The sequence below is a fragment of the Leptodactylus fuscus genome, chromosome 9 (assembly GCF_031893055.1).
Source record: "Leptodactylus fuscus isolate aLepFus1 chromosome 9, aLepFus1.hap2, whole genome shotgun sequence".
Lineage (NCBI taxonomy): Eukaryota > Metazoa > Chordata > Amphibia > Anura > Leptodactylidae > Leptodactylus > Leptodactylus fuscus.
The window spans coordinates 50,271,713-50,283,719 of NC_134273.1; the positions used below are offsets into that span (position 1 = coordinate 50,271,713).

At 44.2% G+C, this 12,007-nt stretch overlaps 1 protein-coding gene and 1 long non-coding RNA gene across 3 annotated transcripts in view; both read left to right on the forward strand.

Moving 5' to 3' along the window:
* LOC142218189 (uncharacterized) overlaps nt 1-12,007 on the forward strand; it is a 136,361-nt gene that overhangs the window by 98,127 nt on the left and 26,227 nt on the right. The gene's annotated exons all lie outside the window — the stretch shown is intronic.
* UCHL5 (ubiquitin C-terminal hydrolase L5) overlaps nt 1-12,007 on the forward strand; it is a 37,048-nt gene that overhangs the window by 12,424 nt on the left and 12,617 nt on the right. For both annotated transcript variants that reach the window (XM_075286125.1, XM_075286126.1), the window contains 3 exons: nt 530-591; nt 8,051-8,181; nt 11,184-11,247. In XM_075286125.1, the coding sequence (XP_075142226.1) occupies nt 530-591; nt 8,051-8,181; nt 11,184-11,247 (257 nt within the window). The remainder of the gene's footprint in view (nt 1-529; nt 592-8,050; nt 8,182-11,183; nt 11,248-12,007) is intronic.

Sequence of the window (12,007 nt, forward strand, 5' to 3'; positions counted from 1 at the left end):
ATACCATCCACTTTGCTTGAACTGTAAAACACAGCAGCGTTTAGGCCACGTGGGGCCCTGGTCTTAAAGAAGATCTTTCACCATCTCCACCAACTCCAGTTCTTGGCATCTGTTAATAAGTGTTGCTTCACTGGTTTCAGCATAGTTGGATTTTGTTTTTCTCTAGCTCCTACCATTCCCAAGCAATTACTGCTGTTAGTTTGGTGCCTGATAAGATGCGTGGGTTCTATATTGTCAGGTTCTTAGTGTCAAGCAGCAATATTTAGATCAGGCACCGATTGCTCACGAATGCTGGGGGTAGAGAAAATTACAGTTCAGCTTAAATCCTTGAAAAGCTGAGTTAGGTGTAAATGGAGTTCTGCCACTCAAAAATAATAGTCGGAAATCCACCTAAGATGAGCCGTCACTACTTGTTCATCATAATGATGGTGGTGGTAAAAGGTCCTTTATTAATGTGTTTTTGGTTAGAATTTTGTTTAGTTACATAAGTAACATGTTTTGTTGATATGTAATCACTTCTGCTTTTTAGATGAAGGGATTGGCATTAAGCAACTCTGAAGTAATTCGCCAAGTGCACAACAGTTTTGCAAGGTATGTCGTTTTTTGGTTTTTTTTGGGTGGAGTCTGTAGAAAGTTTTCAGCTTCTGCTGCTCTTCAATTGAATTGGCTGAAATCTCTCCTCCAATCCTAAAGTTTCCCTGCATAATGGCTTTGGCACTCAATTTTTCCTTGCCTTAATCCTCACTTGTTGGAAACTCCAGATGTACTTTCACTCATGGATCTACTGCATTAGCATCAGCTGAAATTTACTTCTGAACTTCCCTTCAAGCAGCCAGGATCTTGTTAATCATTTTCTGTTTAGTGTCAACTAGCACAATTCTGTCCAATTTTTCATCCTGTTTGCCAGAATAGATTGGTTGTTGCCTGGCTATAGACTAGTACTGGGGGGTTGTTCCTCACCTGTGTGTCATCGCTGGGCGGTAAGGAAGGCCCCCTCTGACAGTACAGTGCTATGGACTACTGTCAGGAGGGGCATTCCCCACAGTCTGGCAGAAACGCCCTTCTGACACTGAAGAGCTACGATAATGGCACCGATAGCTCTTTACCAGGGGCACATAATGGGAAAGCTGATAGCATATAGATGGCTTTCTAGGGGTATATAAAAATGCAGGTGTCCGAGGACATGACAAGTCCTTTTTTAAGTGTTAACAAAGTGCCCAAATGTTTTAAATAATTTGAAGTGTGCAGTTTTGAAAATGGGGTGATTTTTAAATGGGGAAGGTCTCTAATATTAAATCTATGTAGCCCTTCAAAATCCCCTTCAGAACTGAAGTGGTCCCTAACAAATGGGTTTGGGAAAGGTTATTGTAAATTTGGAAACTCAATGTTAACATTAGACTTGTAAATGTTCGTCCAAAATAAGTTGATGAACGATTAAAAGATCATGCTAATATAAAGCAGAGATATGGTAGATGATATTTATTAATGAATGTGAGTGGGTGAAAAATGGAAATATTTTTTTTTTTTTGTACTCAAAATATTTTTCTCGATGTATTCACTGCACAGCAGCATGACATATAAACCTGGCCACTTGGAGGCTGACAATAGAAGAATGAAAAGCTGTCGACTCTGGCCACTGGGCTATATCCTCTCCCATAGACACTGTGCTAGTCAGTTTGTACCACAGCAGTAGGAAAAGACACCAACAGGAAAAAGAGCACTGAACCAACCACGCCAACACATCCTGAACCCGAAAAAGTAGACCTTAGAGCGGCTGCCTTCCCAGATCGCTGCTCAGTCTGCTAGGGAAACACTCGGGCGCCATTCCAGATCCAGGAGCCGTCTAGCAAGTCTTCTTACAGGTCGCGGTCTTCCTCCCCCTTCTCCTGGGCAATTCCCAGATAGGGCCTGCCTCAGCTCACGGCTCCTGTCCGACAGGTGCAACTCTGTCTTCTGGAGACGCTTTAGTCTGGCTCAGAGCATCAGCCAGGCTCATCTGTATCAGCTGCTATGTGGTAGCTCATCCGTGCAGTCCGTGACACTCTTCAAATATTGGAGGACCCTGATGTTGCTTCTCAAGAGGACATCTCCTTCTGCCGCATTCGCCGTCCGCCCCATTCATGGGGCGTTTGACCGCATCCTGAAGGAACAAATGGCTTCACACAGACAGTCCACGTTCTTCTACTAGGAGGTCAGATGTTATTTTTCCTTTCCCTGAGCAGTGTGTTTTTAGGTGGATTGAGCCTCCTGCAATTGACCCTGAGATAGCTAGGCTCTCCAGGGCTACCGTTTTGCCCCTGGAGATCTCTGCCTCTCTGAGATCCCTCAGACAAGAGGATGGACTCTCTCGTCAAGGTGGCTTTCTCTGTGGCTGGCTCTTCTCTGCGCCCCTCCTTTGCTACCTCTTGGGTCAGCTAGGCTTGTATCTCCTAAGCCAAACAGCTCCAAGCATGCCTTTCTGATGAATCATCCTTCCAGGACAACCAGCTGCTTGTGGATCAGAGTCTTAATGCTTCCAAGTATCTGTGCAAAGCCTCTCTTGAAGCGGCTTGCTGTTCTGCCAAGGCTGCTGCCAACGTGGGGCTATCTTTCACACGGTGTGGACTTGTTCCTGGAATGCTGAGTCTGCCTCCAAGAAGGCATTTGTTGCTCTTCCCTTTTCCCAGTACGAACAGGGCTGGCTTAGAGAAGCCTATTTCTGACGCCACTGGGGGTAAGAGCTCCCTTCTTCCCCAAAGACTCTCCAAGCAGCAGACATCCTTTTCTGGCCATTCCCAGCGTTTTCGCTCCTTTCAAGGCTCTACCTCCCGCTCTGGAGACCAGTCCCCCCGGGTCTCCCACTCCAGGAAGCCCTCTTTCAAGCCCAATCCAGCCTGGCAGTCCCGCTCTAAGCCTTCCAGGCCTTGTGCTGCCAAGTCCTCCTTAGCATGAAGGTTTTCTCCCTCTCGGGGCCCCTAGGTTGGGGGGGGGGGTCATCTTCTCTACTTCCAGGAAGAAGTGATGTCGACTGGCTACTCCTTAGAATTTTCCTCCCTCCCATACCGAAGATTTTATTTATTCCCCCATCCACTTTACCTTCTTCCCCCGTTCGAGTGGCTGCTTTTCTCCAGGCAGTCTCCAGCCTTCAGCAGCTGGTAGTCATTGTCCCTGTGCCCGGTTCAGAATGTTCAGTCCTGTTTTGTGCCGTCTCGGCATATGGAGTTTTTGGACATGATTCCTGGCCCTTTAATCCGGTGTGTCGTCTTCGGAGGAGCTCTCTGTGCTCTCCAGTTCTGCATGTGTGTCTTGGGCACAGTGGTCTCCTCCTTCGAGGTCATTCCTTCTGCCCAGTTCCACTCACGGCCTCTTAAGCTTGCGATTCTGGGACAGGCTCCCGTCCAGCTTAGATTGCCTGCTTCTTCGGATCCGTCAGGAGCTTCTCTGGTGCTCTCCTCTCTGGGAATTTCCCTGTGAAGTCTTTTCTACCAATCCATATCACCATAGATGCCAGCCTTTCTGGCTAGGGAGGGGGGGTCACTTTTCAGGGTCTTGAATGTCCAGGGCCTGTCGTCCGTGGTGGAATCCTCTCTCCAGACCAACCTGCTAAAATTGAGGGCCATTTTTCTGGCTCTGGTTCACTGGACCTCCCTCTTTGAGGGGCATCCAGTCCGACAACTCCACTGCCATCATCTACCTGAACCACCAGATCGAAACCAGGAGCTGGGCGGCCTTTCTGGAGGCCTCTCACTCCCTCAGGTGGGCAGAGCTTCACGTCCCTTCTCTTTCAGCAGTCCACATTCCAGGCGTAGATGGCTGGGCAGTGGATTACCTAAGCTGAGAAAATCTCGATCTGGGCGAGTGGTCCATTCATCAGGAAATCTTCCTCTAGCTGTTCTCCCGGTGGGGCTCTCCTGATCTCAACCTCTTTGGCTCCCTCTTCAACCACAAGATTCTCCTCTACATCGGCAGGTCCCAGGACCCACAAGTGCTCACAGTCGACCCTCTCATGATTCCCTGTTCGGACTTTCGCCTTCTGTACCTGTTCCCTTCTCTTCCTCTTCTCCTGTGGGTCCTCAAGAAGCTCAAGACCAACAGAGTGGGTTTCATCCATCTTGGTGGCTTCTGATTGGCCTTACCGGGCCTGGTACGATGACCTTCTGTTCCTACTGACGGACGCTCATTGGCCTCTTCCTCTGCGGGTGGATCTTCTTTCTCAAGAGACGCTATTCCACCACACCACACATCAGCTGCATTTAATAGCATGGTTGTTGAAGCCGGGGTTCTAAGGCGTCGTGGTTCTTCTGAGCATGTCATCCAGACTATGCTCAAATCAAGGAAACATCAATCAGCCAAGATCTACTATCACACATGGAAGGCTTATGTCCACTGGTGTGAAGGATGGCAACTTTCATCAGCTTGCCTTCTCTCTTCTCAGGGTCCTTGCTTTCTATCAGTCTGGTTTGGATCAAAGTCTTGGTCTTTCTTCTCTTAAGGGTCAGGTTTCTCCCCTTTCTATACTGTTCCAGTAGACTCTGGTTTTTCGTCCTCCGGTGAAGACATTTCTTCCCTCTTTATCAGCTGCCTATGTATCTGTGGGATCTTAACCTCGTTCTTGACGTGCTTCAGCCCCCACCACCCGTTGAGGGAGATTTCTCTGAGCTTTCTCTCCTGGAAGGTCGTCATCTTAGTGGCCACTACTTCTATCAGCAGGGTCTCCGAGCTCGCTGCTCTGTCTCAGCAGTTTACTTTTTGGTTCTCCAAAAGGACAACGTACCTTCATGCTACCCCGTCTTTTCTGCCTAAGGTGGTATCTTCCTTTCACATTAATGAGAAACATAGTCTTGCCGTCTTTTTGTTCTGATCCCAAGTATCCCCGTGGGTGTTCTCTTCACTGCCTGGATATTGTCCAGGCAGTTTGGGTGTACTTCTCTCGCTGACCCTTAGTGTCACTAACGCTCTGTGCTCCCAAAGGGCCCACCAAGGCCTCCATCTCTAGATGGATTCGGTCTGCCATCAAGGAGGCCTATCAGCTTAGGGGTTAGGATCTGCCCTTCCGTGTGACGGCTTACTCCACTAGGGCCATCTGTGCCACCTGGACGGTGTTCAGCACCATGGTTCTGCTGCCCAGGTCTGCAAGACCACCTGGGCTTCCATTCACACCTTCACAAAGTTTTGCCAGAACCATTCTGTGGCTTCGGGTGATGTCAGCTTGGGTCGTAGGGTTCTGCAAGCGGCTGTGCACTAGGTTGTACACATGACTGTCTGTCTGTTTTCCCTTCCCTCTAGGACTGCTTTAGGACAATCCATGGTGCTGTTTCTCCTAATGAAATAAGCAAGAAAATGGGTTGGTTGGTTTGTTTGTTTGTTTTTTTTTTTGTTTTTTTTTTTTGTTTTTTTTTTTTTTTGGCCCCTCTACTACCGCGTTACAAAGCTGGCTTAGTGCACTGTCTGTGAGGGGGGTATACACTGTGTGGGCGGAGCAGATAGCTTTTAGTTTTCCTACGGTCATCTTCCTAGTTGCCGGGCCTATACCAATAGTGCTGTGTCCTCCAGTGAATACGAGAAATGGATTTTGCGGTGAGTACAAAAAAAAAATAAACATTTTGCAAAATGAAAATAAATTTATACAATGTAATTTTCTGGATTTTATTTTTGACATTCTATCTCTCCCTGTTACATTAACCTACCCTTAAAATTATGGACTGTTCATATCTTTGTCAGCAAGGGATCAAATTTCCTTCACTGTATATGATTCAAAAATTGCAATTCATTCTGCACCATCTGCTGTGATGTTCCGTTTAGAAAAGCCTGTAGTGTCACTATATCCCTAGACAAATATAAGGGGTCTAGCTTCCAAAATGGGGTCACTTTTGGGGGTTTCCCACTGTTGTGCTACCTCCTAGGGCTCTCCAAATGCAACATGGTGTCTAAGAACTATCCTAATGAAATTGCTGCACCAAAATCCCTAAGGGCTAGATCACACTGAGTTTTTTGCAGGCGGATTTTGACTCGGAATCCGCCTCAAAATCCGCCTGCAGAAATGACTCCCATTGACTTCAGTGGGAGCTGCTCGCTTTTTTTTTTACCGCTAGCTAGTAGCGGAAAAAAGTGAGATGCCCTATCTTGCCGCGGATTCCGCAGCTTATTCAGCTGCAGTGTTTGCGGCTCGAGACCGCTCCTGTTTAGGCCCATTCTTTTGGGGCTAATCGGGAGCAGGATGCCGCAATGGAATACCGATGCTGCATCAGTATCCCGTCGTGGCTAGCTGTGTGGAATGTTCTCAAGGCGGAAAAGGTTTCCGTGACATTTCCTCCGTGTGAACATACCCTAAAGGTGCTCTTTGATTTCTGAGGACTGTGAGTCAAATTGCACAGAAGGGCCACATATGGGATATTTGTACAAACTGCAGAATCGGAGTAATAAATATTATGGTATGTTTTTCTATTAACCGTTTTTGTTACAGGAAAAATCTATTTTGAAATAGAAAATATGCATAAAAAGTGACATTGGGATATTTCTCCATTTTGCATTAATTCCTGTGGAACATCTAAAGGGCTAACAAAGTTCTTATACAGTATAATGTTTTGAATAACTTGAAGCCTATAGTTTCTACAATGGGTAATTTGTGGGAGTTTTCTATTTTATATAGGTCCTTCAAAGTCACTTCACAACTAAATGGGTCCCTAGAAAGCAAAATCTTACAATTTTCTTGAAAATCTGACAATTTGCTACTAAATTTATAAGCCTTCTAACTTCCTAGGAAAGTAAAAGGACATTGAAGAAACAATGCCAATATAAAGTAGACATATGGTTAATGTGAATTATGAAGAACTTTGTGTGATTTGACTGTTTTTACCAGAATAATAATGACCAAAATTTACCACCAGTATTAAAGTACAATGTGTCATGAAAGAACAGTCTTTGAATCACCTGGAGAGGTAAATGCATTAAGATGCTATCCTCTCATAAAATAAAATATTAATATTAAAATATTTGAAAAATAGGGTCAGTGCCTTAAAGGGGTATTCCCATGTACATAATTATTTTTTGATTTGTAGATAATTAAAAGTTAAACATTTTTTTTTGCAAATATAAGTAATTCAATATGTTGCAGAGTTTTAAAGATTTTCTCTAAATATCTTGTGGTCACAGTCTATTGTCTTGATTGGTTGCGACCATGAATGCAGGAACTTTTTAATGCTAGGTTCACACTAGCGTTCTCCTGTCCGTTCTGTGGTTTCCGTCTTCTGCATGCCAGAAGACGGAAACCACAGACCGGGTCTGGCCGTGAGCGGCGGTGAGCGTTTTAGGCTCTCCACCGCGAAACCGGATTTTTTTTATCCGGACACAGAGTACTGCATGTCCGACTCTGTGTCCGGATTATAAAACCCGGTTTCGCGGCGGAGAGCATAAAACGCTCACTGCCGCTCACGGCCGGACATCTCTCTCACTCATTCAAATGAATGGGTGAGAGAGACTCCTGCAGGTTTCCGTCTCCTGCCTCTGTTTTAGGCAGGAAACGGAAACCTCAAGTACGGAGTTCACAACGCTGATGTGAACGAGCCGTAAGATCAGAAAATCAGCCATGATTTCTTATTGTGGCCAGGATATCTTCTCATACATGTAGTGTCCCTGCCTGATGATCCAGCTACAATAAGAAAATCATAGCTACATTCCTGACAAGTCCCAGACCATAGAAAGTTTCAGCATTCGTGGTCGTATCCATGGCAACCGATCAAGACAACAGGCTGTCAGCACTAAGAAAGTTAGAGAAAATCTTTAAAACTTTGCAGAATTTTTAATTACTTATATTTGTAAAAATATTTAACTTTTAATTATCTACAAATATAGATATGATTATGTACATGGGAATACCCCCTTAAGGCTCAAACTACCTTGTCATTAAGGGGTTATCGGACACCATAAAATTACAGAGCATGTTGGGGAATGTTGGTTTGCCTAACAAACCTGTTTTAGAAAATACCTTCATTTCCAATTAAATAATTCTGAAGCATCTTTCTTAGAATTATGTCTCCTTATTTTTTATTTATTTTACTTTTTTTCATTATAGGCAACAAATGTTTGAATTTGATGCAAAATCTTCAACAAAAGATGATGATGCCTTTCACTTTGTCAGCTATGTCCCTGTAAATGGAAGATTATATGAGTTGGACGGTTTAAGGGATGGGCCTATTGACCTTGGTATGAATGAACTGTTTCAAATGTTTTTATTTACTTTTTAAATAACTACTATCATTTATATTGACCAGCAAGAATAAATTGTTTCCATGTATATGTTTGCAGGGATAAAGTTGTATTGTTTCTATTTAGAGGCAAACTAGTAGCATTACTGTGTGATCTTGCATTTAAATCTGGTATACACTTTATACTTTTATATTTATGTATTTTTTGTTCACAAAAGAACATGGTAAAGATACAGAATAAACTTCTCAAAATGAAACCTTACAAGTGAGAGAGTACCGTATTTCAGTTAGTATGTGCAGGAATGGTAAATTGCAGGAAATTGGATAATCACAGGAGCTTGGAGATGACTCCTCTATTGTTTAGTACTTATTTACCGTATTTTCTGGACTATAAGGCGCACATAAAAACCTACGATTTCCTCAGAAATCGTAAGTGCGGCTTATAGTCCGGTGCGCCTTATATATGGATGGAAGCGGCGGCAAAGTCTGCGTGCCGCTTCCATACATACATAAAAGGCACCGTAAGGGTGCATTCACACTACGGAACGCCGGCGTGTATCACAGCCGTACACGCCGGAGTTACAGCAGGGCTGCCGGACACTTCCTATTCATTTCTATGGGAGCCGGCATGCGAGCGCTCCCCATAGAAATGAATGCACACACACTTCCCATTCATTTCTATGGGAGCCAGCATGCGAGCGCTCCCCATAGAAATGAATGGACAGACACTTTCCATTCATTTCTATGGGAGCCGGCATGCGAGCGCTCCCTATAGAAATGAATGGAAAAAAGCAGTCCATTCATTTCTATGGGGAGCGCTCGCATGCCAGCTCCCATAGAAATGAATGGGAAGTGTCCGGCAGCCCTGCTGTCACGCCGGCCTGAAACAGAACGTGAAACTTACCGAGCGGTGCAGGGCGGGCGGGCATTCAGGCCTCCTCTTCCTCTGATGTTCCGTCCTTCTCCGGCGCTTGCTGATAATGGCCTGGGCGCATGCGCAATATCATAATGCTTCTACTACGGCTACTGCGCATGCGCCCAGGCCATTATCAGTTAGCGAGCGGCGGAGGAGGAGGACGGAACATCGGAGGAAGAGGAGGCCTGAATGCCCGCCCACCCTGCACCGCTCGGTAAGTTTCACATTCTGTTTCAGACTTTTATTTTAAAACGGGGGGGGGGGGGGGGGTAGTTTAATCTAACTTTTACGGTTGGGCTCTATCAGCATGATTTTGCTGATAGAGCCCCTCCTCGCCTGCCGAGCGCTTCCAATAGAAGCGCCTGCCGCCGCTTTCAATAACATATAATGCGCACCGGACTGCGGCTTATAGTCCGGTGCGCCTTATATATGAACCGAGACGGACTATAAGGCGCTCATGGGCAATGCGGCTTATAGTCCAGTGCGCCTTATAGTCCGTAAAATACGGTATGTAAATATTATAATAATGTGAGGTGCAATTTTGGGACTAAGTTGGATATGCCACAAATATCATATCACATTTATTTGCTGGAGGCAATATTAAAATGTTTTCTACTTAGGAAACTGAATTTGATGTCCCAGGGAAAGGATGGTTATTATACAGACAACTGTACAGTGTCCATATTAGGACATACTCACAAATCAGAGTCAAACATTAGATTAATGGTAGTTCTCAATTTTTGACTCCTGACTTCTGACACTCTCATTTTGGAGTCAGAAGTCAACTCTCAAGCACATACAGTGAATATTCCAGTGATTGTGTCTGCTGGCTGTTACTGGCCTGTCTGACCTTACATCTCACTGAGAAGTATGCATTGTATATGTGTTACTGGCGAAGAAGCTTACATTAGGTCTGATACCGGACTGACTTGTGGTGATATCTGACTGACTTTAGGTTCACACTAGCAGTCAGATCTGTACTTTTTGATTTGATTTTTTTTTTTTTTTTTTTTCATTTCTCTCCTCCCCCTTCCCTTCTGGCTTATTGGCGCCACGCCCTTTTTGAGGAGGGTGTTTTGTTTTTTTTCTCTCCAATCTTTTAAACCCCTCTTATTTTTGTTCACCCTTATGTTAAACTTAAGACACTTTACAACTGTGGCTAAGTGGTTTCCAGCAAAGTGGCCATTCTACACAGTTGTGTACTACATATCTGTGTGGAACTAGTTATAGGGGTACAGTTACCATGGTGGAAGGAAGGATAGATGGTAATGCCTGTAGGCATTATAGCAGGCTTGTTTATTGCCGGTAGGCTCACATTAAGAGCACAGTAGCTATTCTACTTGCCATTCCCAGGAGGGGTGGCGCAAGCATGGCATTTACTGTTAATCTAAACTGCCTGCTGTAGCTGGAATTGGTCAGTTTGTACAGACTGACCAATTGCAACAATTGGCAGGGGTGGTTCTATTGTACACCACCTTGATTCTCAAAAGTTATTAGTTCAAAGTATAGCAGTAATCCTTGTCATATGCCAGCTTTCCTGCCGGCACAGATCCAATGATCCAAAGCTGCGATAGGAGGCACCATTTTCCTCAAGACATATGGTCTCTGGATTGTCTATCATTATAGACAGCAGCAATTCCACTAGACACAGTGATTGGTTAACCGCACACCATACCATAACAGTGTGTTGTGCAAAGTCACTGGCTTCAGATCTGTAATAGTACTTTGTGTTGTTAAGGGGTTGAATAACGGAAATGTGAACCTAGCCTAAATCAGACTAGACAATCCCTGATTTATGAAAGTATCTGATAAGATTTGAAAATTCAGAAAAAGCTGAAAATTGGCAGAGAGCAGTTTTGCATAGAGGACTTTTCTTGGCAACGGTTTCAGTATAAAAACAGCAGATCCCATTACAGTCTATGGAGTCTGCGGATAAAAGCTGTTTTAGTGGTTCAACTCTACATCACTTAGGTCCCCAGTGGATGTAATCCATACATTCAGATTCTGAAATTTGGTATTTTAATAAGTTTATTTTGTCTAGGAAAAAAATTCTATGCATAAAATTTTTTATTTTATTTTTGCAGGTCCCTGTAATCCGGAAGATTGGGTCAGTGTTGCTAAACCGGTGATTGAAAAACGGATGCAAAAGTAATTATCGTCTAATTTTTTTTATTTTTTATTTTTCTCTAAATCACTCCTGTCACAACATATATTGACGCTTCTTCAATTGCTTAGCTTTACTGTATATTTTAATCAGTCTTACATTGGTCTTTCTGCCCTGTTCAGATATAAATTTGTATGTTTTAAAGGGGTATTCCCACCTCGCATACTCACCAGTCTTCGTTGCTGTAAATTCTTCTTTCTTCCGGCTTTGTTGCGTCATTAGTGTGTGTGTGTGTGTGGGGGGGGGTTACATATGCAAAGCCAGCGGCGAGATGCCGCTGGCCCTGCGTGCACGCTCATAGACCAGTCTAGCCTTCACAATGTGAATATAGACCCGGCATCTGCCTCTCTTTATTACAGCGGATGCCCCCCCCCCTTCCAGGCTCGCTCCCGTGCACTTAGCCCCTCCTCCCTCCCCCCCTGAGAGCAGCAGATACATCACTTGACTTATGACCAGATAAGTCAAGGGATGTGTAAAAATAAATAAATAAAGTAAGATAGTGGACAAACAAAGCAGTTTTGCTGAAGCAATGTATTTAGGAAAAGTCTTGCATTCACATTAACAAGCTGGATAGATAGGATCCTTGTGATGGGACAACCCCTTTAATACAGTTTTCCAAAAACGATCATACTACTTTGCAGGAGTATTTAGCTCCTAAACTGTTATATGCATGTTTGTTAAATCTGTTAAAATTTAAAGCCTACCTCCAATTATAAAACAACTTTTCTAAAATGAATAGTACAG